This window comes from Cydia fagiglandana, chromosome 13 (assembly GCF_963556715.1).
Source record: "Cydia fagiglandana chromosome 13, ilCydFagi1.1, whole genome shotgun sequence".
Lineage (NCBI taxonomy): Eukaryota > Metazoa > Arthropoda > Insecta > Lepidoptera > Tortricidae > Cydia > Cydia fagiglandana.
Window position 1 is genome coordinate 952,126 of NC_085944.1, and position 12,859 is coordinate 964,984.

The following is a 12,859-nucleotide window of genomic DNA, read 5'->3' on the forward strand; positions in this document are numbered from 1 at the left end:
TGTGTACTAAATTTAAATTAAAACTGTTCAGCAGTTTAAGCGTGAAGAGGAGTTTAAAAGAAAGTAAGTTTTTATGTTTTTACTTTGGAATGGTGTCAATGTGATACCATAACTAAATTTGGTACTGCGAATTTATACGAAAACGATACCAAACATGGCCTCGTAGCTTTACTGTTGTAGAAGTCAAAATAAAATTGAGAGCCCTAAATTCTTATTACTTGACCAAACTTGTGTAGAAGGAAAAGGAAAAATAAAAGTCTTCGGCAGGAATATAAGACACAAATATAATTTTTTTTTGCGTTACTATTTCAATCATCAAATATAAACATACCTTGATTATATTATTCTAGTGAGATCCTCACAGATAAGCAAAAACATTTACTTAAAAAATTACAAGGTCGAAATGTCACGGAACTTGTGAGAGTAATACGTGAAAAATAAAAACTTTTATGACAAAAAAATCTGGACACAATTTAAGAAGCATCCCATTGCGTCGAGGAATCATCTGTATTTTTGCTTGTTTCATTACCTCCTCGCTTCTTTTTTTGTCCTTTGTATTCTGTAGCAATTTGTTAGATCTGAAAATAAAGATAACTTGCGTCGTCACGGATGTCGATTTATAGGTTTTAGGGAGTGCAGAATTCGAAAACGATGATCATTTTATAATCCAAGATGACGGCTACGTATTTTGTCATAAAAGTCGTCATGAATATATATCGTTTTATAGATTTTAGGAAGTGCCGATTTCGAAAATGATGACCAGTTTGGAATCCAAGATGTGTGCCGTGCACTTTGTCATAAAAGTCGTCATGGATATCGTTTTATAGATTTTAGGGAGTGCAGAATTCGAAAATGATGACCATTTTGGATTCCAAGATGTCTGCCGTGCACTTTGTCATATAAGCCGTCATAGATGTTGATTTATAGTTGTTAGGAAGAGCAGATTTCGAAAATGATGACCATGACCAACAAAACGACATCCATGTCGACTTTTAACATAGTGCATGGCCGCCATCTTGGATTCCAAAATAGTTATTATTTTCGAAATCTGCGCTCCCTAAAACCTATAAAACGACAGCCATGACGACTTTAATGACATACTGCATGGCCGCCATTTTGGATTCCAAAATGGTCATCATTTTCGAAATCAGGGCCCCCTAAAACCTATAAAACGACACCCATGACAACTTTTATGACAGTGCATGGCCGCCATTTTGGATTCCAAAATGGTCATCATTTTCGAAATCAGGGCCCCCTAAAACCTATAAAACGACACCCATGACAACTTTTATGACATAGTGCATGGCCGCCATTTTGGATTCCAAAATGGCCATCATTTTCGAAATCTGCGTCCCCTAAAACCTATAAAACGACATCCATGACGACTTTTATGACATAGTGCATGGACGCCATCTTGGAATCCAAAATGGTCATCGTTTTCGAAATCCGCGCCCCCTAAAACCTATAAAACGACACCCATGACGACTTTTATGACATAGTGCATGGCCGCCATTCTGGATTCCAAAATGGCCATCATTTTCGAAATCTGCGTCCCCTAAAACCTATAAAACGACATCCATGACGACTTTTATGACATAGTGCATGGACGCCATCTTGGAATCCAAAATGGTCATCGTTTTCGAAATCCGCGCCCCCTAAAACCTATAAAACAACACCCATGACGACTTTTATGACATAGTGCATGGCCGCCATTCTGGATTCCAAAATGGTCATCATTTTCGAGAGCGGGGCCCCCTAAAACCTATAAAACGACATCCATGACGACTTTTATGACATAGTGCATGGCCACCATTTTGGAATCCAAAATGGTCATCATTTTCTAAATCTGCGCCCCCCAAAACCTATAAAACGACACCCATGACAACTTTTATGACATAGTGCATGGCCGCCATTTTGGATTTCAAAATGGTCATCATTTTCTAAATCGGGGCCCCCTAAAACCTATAAAACGACATCCATGACGACTTTTATGACATAGTGCATGGCCGCCATCTTGGAATCCAAAATGGTCATCATTTTTGAAATCTGCGCCTCCTAAAACCTATAAAACGACACCCCTGACGACTTTTATGGCATAGTGCATGGCCGCCATTTTGGATTCCAAAATGGTCATCATTTTCGAAATCGTCACTCCCTAAAACCTATAAATCGACACCCATCTCGACTTTTATGACAAAGTGTTTGGCTACCATCTGCATGCAAGACATTTCTATTATTTTTACGTACAAAAATGGCCCCCTGTCAACTTCCAACCGAGATTTAATCGTTAATTTATTCGATTAATGTTCAGATTAATTCAATTTCAATCTATGTTATGTCGACTAAACTAATCGTGATTAAAATTTGAGGATTAACTTTTTTATTCCATTAATTAGTCGAATAAACAGTTAATCTAAGTCCCATCTCTGACCACGTCATTTTTACACTTTGAGAATATCTGAAAACAAATGAACACAAGGAGCCATTTTGCAAATCCAGTAACTTTGTTATTACTTTTGACAGCGCGTGTCATGTGTCTACACAGAGTCGACACAAAGTCGAAACATTTGCGACTACTTTGTGACTGCAATATTTCTCAGCCTTAAACCATATTTATACATCATAATTAACAAGTTTCGTAGTATGTAAAGCGTTATTTCTGTTATTTAAGTATAGTATACGCATCGAAGTACTAAAAATGCATCAAATAATATATTTATGAACACAAGCACTGAGAAGTAAACAATTTCATTTCCGGCTAAACTAAAACGATGTGGTGGCGCGTTGATTATATTACACTTAGTTTATCAAATCACTCGAGCAATTTAATTCCCCATAATAATTTAAGTCCTATTGTAATATAAATGCAAACAATATATAATTACGTCTTGTAATCCGTTTTAGAGATGGCGTATTAATGTCACTTATTTTTATTTAACTATTTTTCCATCTGACAGTTTCCATTTGACAGGAACGAAATGAACGAATGAACGAATGATTTTGGCATAAAGTAGTCGCAAACTAGTAACAATGTGTGCACACGGCGACCACACTTTATGTCACTTTGTGTCATGTGTCGACCCTTCCCCATTTCTGGTAACTGTGTCGACACGGCGACGACTCTGCGACTGGAATTGTGACCGAAACAGACGGTGTCGACACAAGATGTGTCTACACCGCGTCGTAACGGCGACTGGAAATGGTTGTATGGGAACATACTTATGAAGTTGAGATACGAGCGATATCATTCCTGACCTCCAATGAGTATGAATGCCAGTGCCGGGGCAACCGTAGAACTCAATTCCCACCGGCTTGCCTTAGTTCAAATAGTTCAGGACTTTTCCTATTTATCGTGAACAAAAGGAAAGCCAAATAGGTCCGGTTTGGCTACAATATTTTGTTTAGTCCTCATAGTTGGGTGTTGGTTAGTATTATGAAAGTTCAGAGTCTGAACTTCAGACACTGTTTGTTGTGTACTTATGTAGAGTCGGTGTCATAAACAACCTCCATGTGATGATAAGTACCTATAGTAATCATGAGCGTCATAATTATACACCACGGGCACAGACCTCAACTGAGAGTTTGGCCTATGTTAGTCGCTACGCTACCCCGATCATACTCGTATTGTTTCAAAGATGCTTTTCTCACCGTATATACTAAGAAATATTATTTCATAGGTATATCTACCTAAATAATTATAATCTACAGATTTTTTAGACTCTTTTTTATGTTTTTATGTTACACGAAAATAATTTAGGAAGTTTGATGTTTTATATATAAGGTTTACTCGGGTAATTCCGAATGTCGAAAACTGTCGGATAATTCCGAAAAGAGACTTTTATTATGATGGTATTAAGGGTGATTTTCATCTGAATTTCGGAATTATCCGACATTCGGTACACCTTAATAGGAATACACCTTAACGTCTTTCAGGGCAAATGATTAGATGTTTTTCGAGTTTTTCGAAATTAGTAATAAATCCGCATTTGCAATCTTTTGCAAAATACTATCGGAAATTGGTTTTCGAAAACTAGGAATACTTACAGGGTCTCGATGAGCTCGCAATTCAGCAACAGCTTCTCCGGCCCCAGCTCCACCACGGCCACCGTCTGGTCGTAGTAGTAGATCATCCTCAGCGTGTCGTTCCCAACCCTCCTCCCCGTATACGGCTTAACCCCAGCCGCGGGCCGCTCCGAGTCGTCCGACCTTGCCCCCACACTCCCGACCAGCCCCGCCAGCGACCATCCCGCGGGAAAACTCAACGCAAACGGCTTCGCCGAAGCGCTCGGCGGCGAAGACACAGCAATACAACAAATAACAATAACAGAAACTAAACTTTTTAATATATTGTCCGCCATAGGCGCGCCGCGGGCGAGCGCTTCACGCGCGGACCTCACCGCGCTCACTAGCCTCCGGAATGACATTTTGATTTTTTTACTTAACTTTTTAATTTGCGTTCGTCCATGGCGCGTGCGAGCGGCGCGGCGGTAGGTCGAGGACTGAGTGCCGCGGCCACTTTCTTCGTGACGCGTGCTGATGAATGAACTTGGACGTTTCACTTCGCGGCTTAGATAAGGTAGTAAGTCGAACACTTGTGTCATAATAGTCCGCCTTTTGTACGATAAGTTTTCTTTTGTGCAATAAAGTTTAAATAAATAAATAAATAAATAATATGTACTCGTACAATGTTGTGCCGAAACTAATTTCAATTATCTTTTGACCACGGCGCAATTGATTAAAAATTATTGAAAGTTTGTACGAAACCCTAGGTGCGCTAAATAAATTCACACTTCACACTTGACCGGTTATTTGTTAAGTGAGTTGTTAATAATCAATATCATTAAATTCATTAAGTATAAATAATGATCTTTATTAGTTTCAAGAAGCAAGCTATAATGAAATAGCTCATCTATAGCGCGTTTTTTAGCATTAGTAAAAAGGTAAACAATTTTGATGTGTCTTTTAATTGAAAAACGAGTTTTGAAAATAAGTCACGGCAAATATTTATGTAACTATTATGAATCTAATACGATCATTTATATTCTTTAGCTTTCATAATAAGTAAGAGTTACTGATCTTAAAAAGCGTTTTTCAATTAAAAGTCATGTCAAGAAAGCTTACCTTCTAATGCTAAAAAAACCGGGCAAGTGCAAGTCGGTCTCGCGCACGAAGGGTTCCGTACCATAAAGCAAAAAAAAACTGAACAAAATGCAAAAAGAAAACGGTCACCCATCCACGCCCGACGTTGACTCCTATACAGCAAACGTGATTTTTGACCAAAGTTAAGGGTCAAAAATCACGTTTGCTGTATAGGAGCCCCACTTAAATCTTTATTTTATTCTGTTTTTAGTATTTGTTGTTATAGCGGCAACAGAAATACATCATCTGTGAAAATTTCAACTATCACGGTTCGTGAGATACAGCCTGGTGACAGACAGACGGACGGACGGACGGACGGACGGACGGACGGACGGACGGACGGACAGCGAAGTCTTAGTAATAGGGTCCCGTTTTACCCTTTGGGTACGGAACCCTAAAAACGAACTATAGAAAGATATGTCTAGTCTAGTGTGCGAGAGAGAAATCTTGTCCTGTATAGTCATATGACTTATTACAAAGTTTTTGTTTTGTTTTTGTAAAAACCTTGGCGTACGAGTATTTTCTTATTTAATAAAAGTTAAAAGTTTTTATAAAGGTACCTGTACGGATATGATGGTCGTATTTGTCTACGTGACAGCGTGATAAAACGGTGTCCGTCTCTTTCTATCCCGCAGAGTTAAAAAGTGACAGTTGTTTTATCACGTGGATAAATGTGGGTAAAGCGATCCATAATAGGCTTGCTGGGGTAAATATAGTAGGTACTGGAAGGAGGGAGACGACTGTGCGTCTTCTATTTATCCCTTCTTTTTCCAAAAGATAGGTGCAAAAGGCCAAATTTCAAATCTTAACCGCTGACGATCAAGCGAACCGTACACTTGTTTGCCAACTATGTAGTATAAAAATCGGGCAAGTGCGAGTCGGACTCGCGCACGAAGGGTTCCGTACTCTTCCTCCTCGCGTTATCCCGGCATTCTGCCACGGCTCATGGGAGCCTGGGGTCCGCTTGACAACTAATCCCATGATTTGACGTAGGCACCAGTTTTACGAAAGCGACTGCCATCTGACCTTCCAACCCAGAGGGTAAACTAGGTCTTATTGGGATTAGTCCGGTTTAAGGGAGGGTCCGGAAGGGTTCCGTACCATAATGCAAAAAAAAAACCAAAAAAAAAAAACGGTCACCCATCCAACTACTGACCACTCACAAAATCACGTTTGTTGTATGGGAGCCCCATTTAAATCTTTATTTTATTCTGTTTTTAGTATTTGTTGTTATAGCGGCAACAGAAATACATCATCTGTGAAAATTTCAACTGTCTAGCAATCACGGTTCGTGAGATACAGCCTGGTGACAGACGGACGGACGGACGGACGGACGGACGGACGGACAGCGAAGTCTTAGTAATAGGGTCCCGTTTTACCCTTTGGGTACGGAACCCTAAAAATACACTATAAAACCCGGCTATATGAGTAAGAAGTTACGTGGCAATGAAGCCTCATAAGTTTGACAAGTTCACTTTATTAGATTACGGATTGTCGGTGTAGGTAAATGTTATTCTATGACTATTAGTATTAAGTATTAACCCGTACAATGCATAACTATGCCTGACTATAGGTATATAGAGTTCAATGAACTAGGATTAGTTCATTATCGATAAGTACCATCGTTCACAGAATGACAGAAAAGAAAATATCTACTGTCAGGCGTGGCTCACTCCGCGATTTCGGTATGGTATAAGTAGGTAGGTATAAGTACATCCGTCCCACACCAATTTTGGTGGCTATAGCCATAAGCCGCGCGTGGCGCTGTCGTCACCTAGCGGTCATATATTTCCTAATCGTAGCAGACGCGTTTTGTTAGAGAGTGAATCTTTTGTACCTTACTAGTACTATTATTTATTCTGAGCCACTGTCGAGTTTAAGGTGTTAACTAAACAAAAACTTTCACTTCCTCACTTTATTTTCATCTTTACCATCTTCCCTCATGAGTTTGAGCAGCCAGCCATGCGAGGACAGCGGAGTAGCGAGCAGAGGTCGCATGCCGTCCGTAAGGGCCACGGCGATGAGGGCCACACGCCCTTCTTGGAGAACTACCACCGGGCATCCAGAACTCATCTGCAAGATAATTTACTTCTTGTTCAGGGTGCCGTACTGTCTGGAGAAGGCAACTGTCGTTTGTTTATGTCGAAATCCCTACAAAAAAGTACCTACCATCCTCGTGAGAATCTTCTACAATTACCTTTTACCCACTTTCCTCGTTTAAGTACCCTTTTTCTAGGTTCTGTAGTGTGGACCCGAGAGCCTAAGTAGGCGTACTAAAATGTTGTAATGTGGTACATGTATAATTAGATTAAGCATGCGGCTCCCAAATTACAGATCGTGTTTCGAATCCCGGCTCATACTATAGAGTTTCTCGGAACTGATGTACCTACTTACGAGATATCATTTATATTGATATGAATGTAAGTATCAGTTGCTTTTCGGTGAAGGAAAATATCGTAAGGGAACTTTCATATAGGTACCTGATAAATTAAATGGCATCTAGCTCACATCGTCGTGAGAAGGGGCTTAAACATATATTATGTATTTTAGATAGATAGATTGCCAGCTAAAATTTGGTTCAACGAATTCAATTGATCAATTAAAACCCGCAATGTACAGTCACCTGCAATAATATGTTACACAACGAAGGTCGCAAAAATATCTGGCACGATCTTATTTGTAGAGCCATAACAGCATGTCACATATTTTTGCGGCGTTGGGAGAGTAACATATTATTGCAGGTAACTGTAGCTATATTTACCTATGAAATATTCCATGCGATTTGGTGCATGCAGATAAGTAATAGAGAGACCTAAGGCTGCTTGATGAAAAACAGTATTTCTTTTAAATACTTATTCAGGAATAAATGTATACTAACCCTGGTGTGGTTTGTAGTCGTTTCATTCACCGAAAAACACATGGTAGTATCGTTTTCTGCTATTCCGTACATTTCCTTGCACTTTTCTCGACCAAGCTGTTTAGCTGGCGATGCAGTGGCTGTCATCTCGAAACCAGTCAAATTCTATACAAATAAATAATCTTATTAAAACTGCTAGAGTTAGACCAAGAAAAGTCTGCAGATTTTTTGATAGCCCACGCAGTGCAAGTGTTATTTTAAACGTCAAACTTGTATGAAATTATGTCGTATAACATTTGCACTGCGTGGGCTATCAAAATCCCTGCAGACTTTTCTTGGTGTAACTCTAACACTTAAATTCACGCTTAAACCGCTAAACCATGGTATAATAATATACTCCGCCTGGTACTCTCTAGGTCAGGTAGGTAGGTACTCCCGTCTTTAATAGGTCACCTGCATGACTGACACAAGCCTACGTCATCATGCGACAGCGCTATATGATAATATGCGATAGCGCTATACATATATAGCGGCCATGTTATTGTGACGTAGGCTTGTGTCACTCTGGGAAGAGAAGACCATGTTTTATTAGACTATGCGCTAAACTGATTATTTCTTAATAATAAACTGCCCACCCAGATAATGAAGCCCAAAAAAATAATAAGTAGCTATAACCTCAAAGTACTTACTTGCCGCAAAGACCAACTATATATTCTCCCATCCCCATTCCAAGTCCTATTCTCCATCATCCCAATCTCCCCTCCCTCCACCCCCGGCTCCACCCTCAACAGAGCCAAGCTGGGAGCATTCGTACCCACCATGGATAACCAATTCAGCTTCGATTGGTTGGATGTGGGGTGGAGGTAGATTCTGGAGACTTGGTGGACGGTCCCGTCTTTCAGAGGATCTTTGGCGCCGGCTACTATTGAGTACGAGTTGTCCGTTGTTTCGTTTGATCTGAAAAATTAGTACAGGTGGTTATAATTAGGAAGAGGAAGTTAGACCAAGAAATGTCTGCCACGATTTTGATAGCATACTCAGTGCAAGTGTTATTTATACGTCATAATTTCATAAAACTTTGACGTTTAAAATAACGACACTCTGCAATATTATGAAACAGAATTTTATTACCGTAACATCGGGGTACTTTAGCCCATGGGGGTTACTTTGTCCCAAAACGAAAAAAAGATTGAACTTCCCGTCACGCTGCACGTCAGGACCTATCGATGTATTTCGCGCTATTCATCGATAGATGACCGTATGGGGCGGTGGGTAGAGACAATTTCACGTTAACAACGCTGATTGGTCAGTCCATAATTTCGGTCACAAGTTGTTACCTATAAACTACGCGATTCTATAATGTGCAAACTTTTTCTCGAAACAAAGAAAGCAAATAAGTTTAAGTGTTTGATTGTTATTAATCGTAACAGATATGTATCTAGGATCCTAATGTGATATAAATCATAGAATTTAAGACATTATTGTGAGAAGTATATGTTATTGAAAATCAAAGTATTCTTTGGCTATCGTTTTCGGGTTTCTTTGACCCATGGGAAAACATTTCCTTCAGAGAGAACAGCGACGCAGATATAGTCTCGCTTCATCTACTGAAGCTCTCATAACGGCACGAGATCAATCTGCTAACTAAGAAGACAATTTACTATCGAGGCAGGTTATAAATCGCGATCCCAGGAGCAGCAGCCAGTGGTTCGTCCTGTGCTGGAGCACTGGATGAACCACAGGCTCAGGTTTCAAAGACAGATTCTCTAGATTGTAATGGAATTAATGAAAACAAAGATAAAGAACATCTGCCGCATAAGTTTAATATCTTATAAAATGATTATCAATTTTTAAGACTGATTAGTTACAGTCGACTGTTAACTAGGTGCCTACCTAGTAAAATAATTCTATAGGAAAACTAATTTTTCATATGATAATTATAGTTATACACGTTAACTATTTCTAATGATTATGATCGATAAGTTTAGAAGGTTATTCTGATTGTTTTGGCAAAGTTTTTATTAAAAAAACCATCGAGGTGATCATGTTCGTGCGAGATAATATAAATATGTATGAACAAACGAGAGCGCCCGAAATACAATCTCGCCGGCCACCCCGATTAAGAATGATCTCGCATCGGACGGCACTAGCGACAAAGAACCCACGCGTAATAGGACCAAAGTTCTATGAGCATCTACCCGCTGATTTAAAATTCGAAACATCAGACGAAACATTTAGGCGCAAACTCAGAAACCTTTTATTGAATAACCCTATGTACTCCGTTAAGGAATTTTTCGATCTTACTTTTGCATAATTTTAAATTTTATTGCCTTATTACAACTGACATATTTCTGTTATTAAATATTTTTATGCTAAATCACTCATCATAACGAAAAATTTACATATATTTTATATTTATATTTCTTGTGAATTCTACCCTGACGATCCTTTTTGGGAGATAAAATATTAAATTATATAATGGTTTATGGAATTCTTGCATGTTAGTTTTTAGTTTTTGACGATTGTGATGTAAATTCTTATAATTTTGGCTTAGGCAAAGTTGTATTGTAATTTATTTCATGAAATAAATAATCTAATCTAATCTAATCTAATCTAATCTAATCTAATCTAATCATTTTTAATAGATTTATTACTTTGTGTTGATTAGTTTGCTTTTTTAGTGTAATAAATACAAATGAATCTTACTACTATGTCCTTATTTGATATACATGTGTATTGTGTAATAAATTTAAACAGCTTTCTTTGCGCTTTTATTGCAAATCGTTACGGTGTACTCAATGAAAAATCGATGGCCAAAGAAACCCGCTTGAAAGCGCAACTTTGGCTCAAACTTTGCGAAAAATTAAAAAATATTTAGAGGTTGATTTATTAAGTTTTACGTATGTGCATGAGTTGATTATACCCACAATTAAATACCTATGACTATAAAAGTGTCATAATGCGATTAAAATTGAAGTGCTCAAACGAAAAGTAAAAAGTATCTTGATTTTGGGACAAAGTACCCCGATGTTACGGTACTTAGTTTGAATACTGGCTAATTACATTTCCTTCATATGTAAACGTTTATAAACTAGACATTAATTCCTCTCGGCAATTCTAACACAAGCTTTAAAAAGTGGGAAATGTAGGAATTAAACTTGATAGACAATGAAGAGTTGTATCCGGCTCGAACGACCATGTGTAAATCAGACTTTTTTTGTCTTTGCAATATGGTCTACCAATTCCTAGTGCGGACGATGGTACTAATTCTTAAAAACCATACTTACGAGTTGCTATAAAAGGGTCCCAACACGTTAACACAGCTAGCAGCCGTCAGCACCCAGTGCGAAGACAACACCACACCTCCACAAGTCTGCGCTGTCACATTCCCAACCGTCTCGAAGATGGCCGCCAAAAATGGCGCGCTTTCTGGATACTCTTTTGATACATTACTTTTTAAAACCATAGACTCTATAACTCCATTTTGACTTGCATTGGTAAAATAATTAAGATTAATAAAATCAGGATTCTTTTCTGTAGAAAACTCAGCTTTGCTTCCATTTAACGCCATATTTTTTAAAGCAGCTTCAGACTCCAGAGCATCTTTGTTTTCGGTCACGTTCTCTGAATAAATATGCTCAATAGAATTGGGTCGCTTCTCGATTGAAAACTCATTCGACTCTTGAATAGAGTTGTCTTGAAACCCGACATTGTTTAACGATTCTGGAGACAGTTCTTGAAACTTGTGACTTTGATATCGCGTTGGCACATGAATACGTTGCAGTTTTTCTACCGAATCTTCTGTCAATTTCAGTTTTTTGCCGATCACTTGCAAGATTGGCGCTGTTATAGTCGAATCACATGGGACTCCAAGCAAACCTGGTTCAAATGTATGCAGCGTAGTGTTAATAACATTATTGAAATCTGCAGAAGATTAATCACTTATTTAACGACTAGGGAAAAAAAAAACAAAAATTACTGAAATAAGAAAAAGTGATCAAACCCTCCGGCAGTCGAGGCCGGAATCGAATAAAACGGCGTTTTCATGATGACTATGATTCACGATGTGACCTGAACTAGACCACCCGATCACGCTGGGCTCGGCTTGGTCACTTTTTTTAAATATATGACATCTATTTCAGTGTATAACTTATTTAACAAGTTTAATGATATTTAATGAGACAATATACAGTTAAAGAATTACCTGGTAAAGAGTCTAGTAAGAACAGTAACACAACCGCTTTGGCCATTTCGCGAAACGCTATCAATGTTTGTGGCTACACAATGGTTGTTGATGTTACAATGTAGCTGGTACAGTCAATACGCACAATGTGACGTTAGTAATGAGAAATTAACTGCTCAAAAATGGATCTGGGCCTTCCGACACCAAATACCGCCATGCTACACTCTGCCCAAAGCCGTTTCGACGGCGCCGAGTTCGCTAAGGCCTTCATATATTTCATATCTTTTATGTGGTCGTAAAGGTTTTTCAGATGTTTGGTGTTCAAAAACCTTGGTTGTGTTGTATAGAACAGAAAAAATCGGTCTCTAAAAAATACAAAAAGATGACTAAAAATTCGGTCAGGATTCTAATCCCCATACAAGAGGTTAAACGTCATGAATGAAATTGGAAAATTGCTGCTAATAAGGTAGGAAAACATAATCAATACCTAAATAATAGAAAAATAAGTAATTACGGAAGTGATATTAATCCTATTATACTTGATATTAATGCTAGGTCGTGATTTAGCACGCCTGTAAAGTAATAAATGAAAGTGGGAAGCGGAAGGTAATGAATTCCACAGTCCAACAATCTGGGAAGTAAAGGAATCATTACCTACCCTTTGAACACCACGCCTATCG

General features: G+C 38.5%; 2 protein-coding genes across 3 annotated transcripts in view; both read right to left on the reverse strand.

Moving 5' to 3' along the window:
* The window catches only part of LOC134669960 (uncharacterized), a 52,544-nt gene extending 48,032 nt beyond the window's left edge, over positions 1-4,512 (reverse strand). For both annotated transcript variants that reach the window (XM_063527600.1, XM_063527598.1), the window contains exon 1: positions 4,045-4,512. In XM_063527600.1, the coding sequence (XP_063383670.1) occupies positions 4,045-4,424 (380 nt within the window). In that variant the 5' untranslated portion in view covers positions 4,425-4,512. The remainder of the gene's footprint in view (positions 1-4,044) is intronic.
* A 2,529-nt stretch (positions 4,513-7,041) lies between these two features.
* Positions 7,042-12,355, reverse strand: LOC134669859 (uncharacterized). Its single transcript, XM_063527477.1, has 5 exons — positions 12,201-12,355; positions 11,284-11,920; positions 8,686-8,953; positions 8,018-8,161; positions 7,042-7,212 (listed from the first exon to the last, which is right to left on the reverse strand). Exons 1-5 carry the CDS (start codon positions 12,244-12,246, stop codon positions 7,042-7,044), a joined length of 1,266 nt encoding a protein of 421 aa, XP_063383547.1. The 5' UTR covers positions 12,247-12,355.
* Between the last annotated feature and the right edge of the window lie 504 nt (positions 12,356-12,859).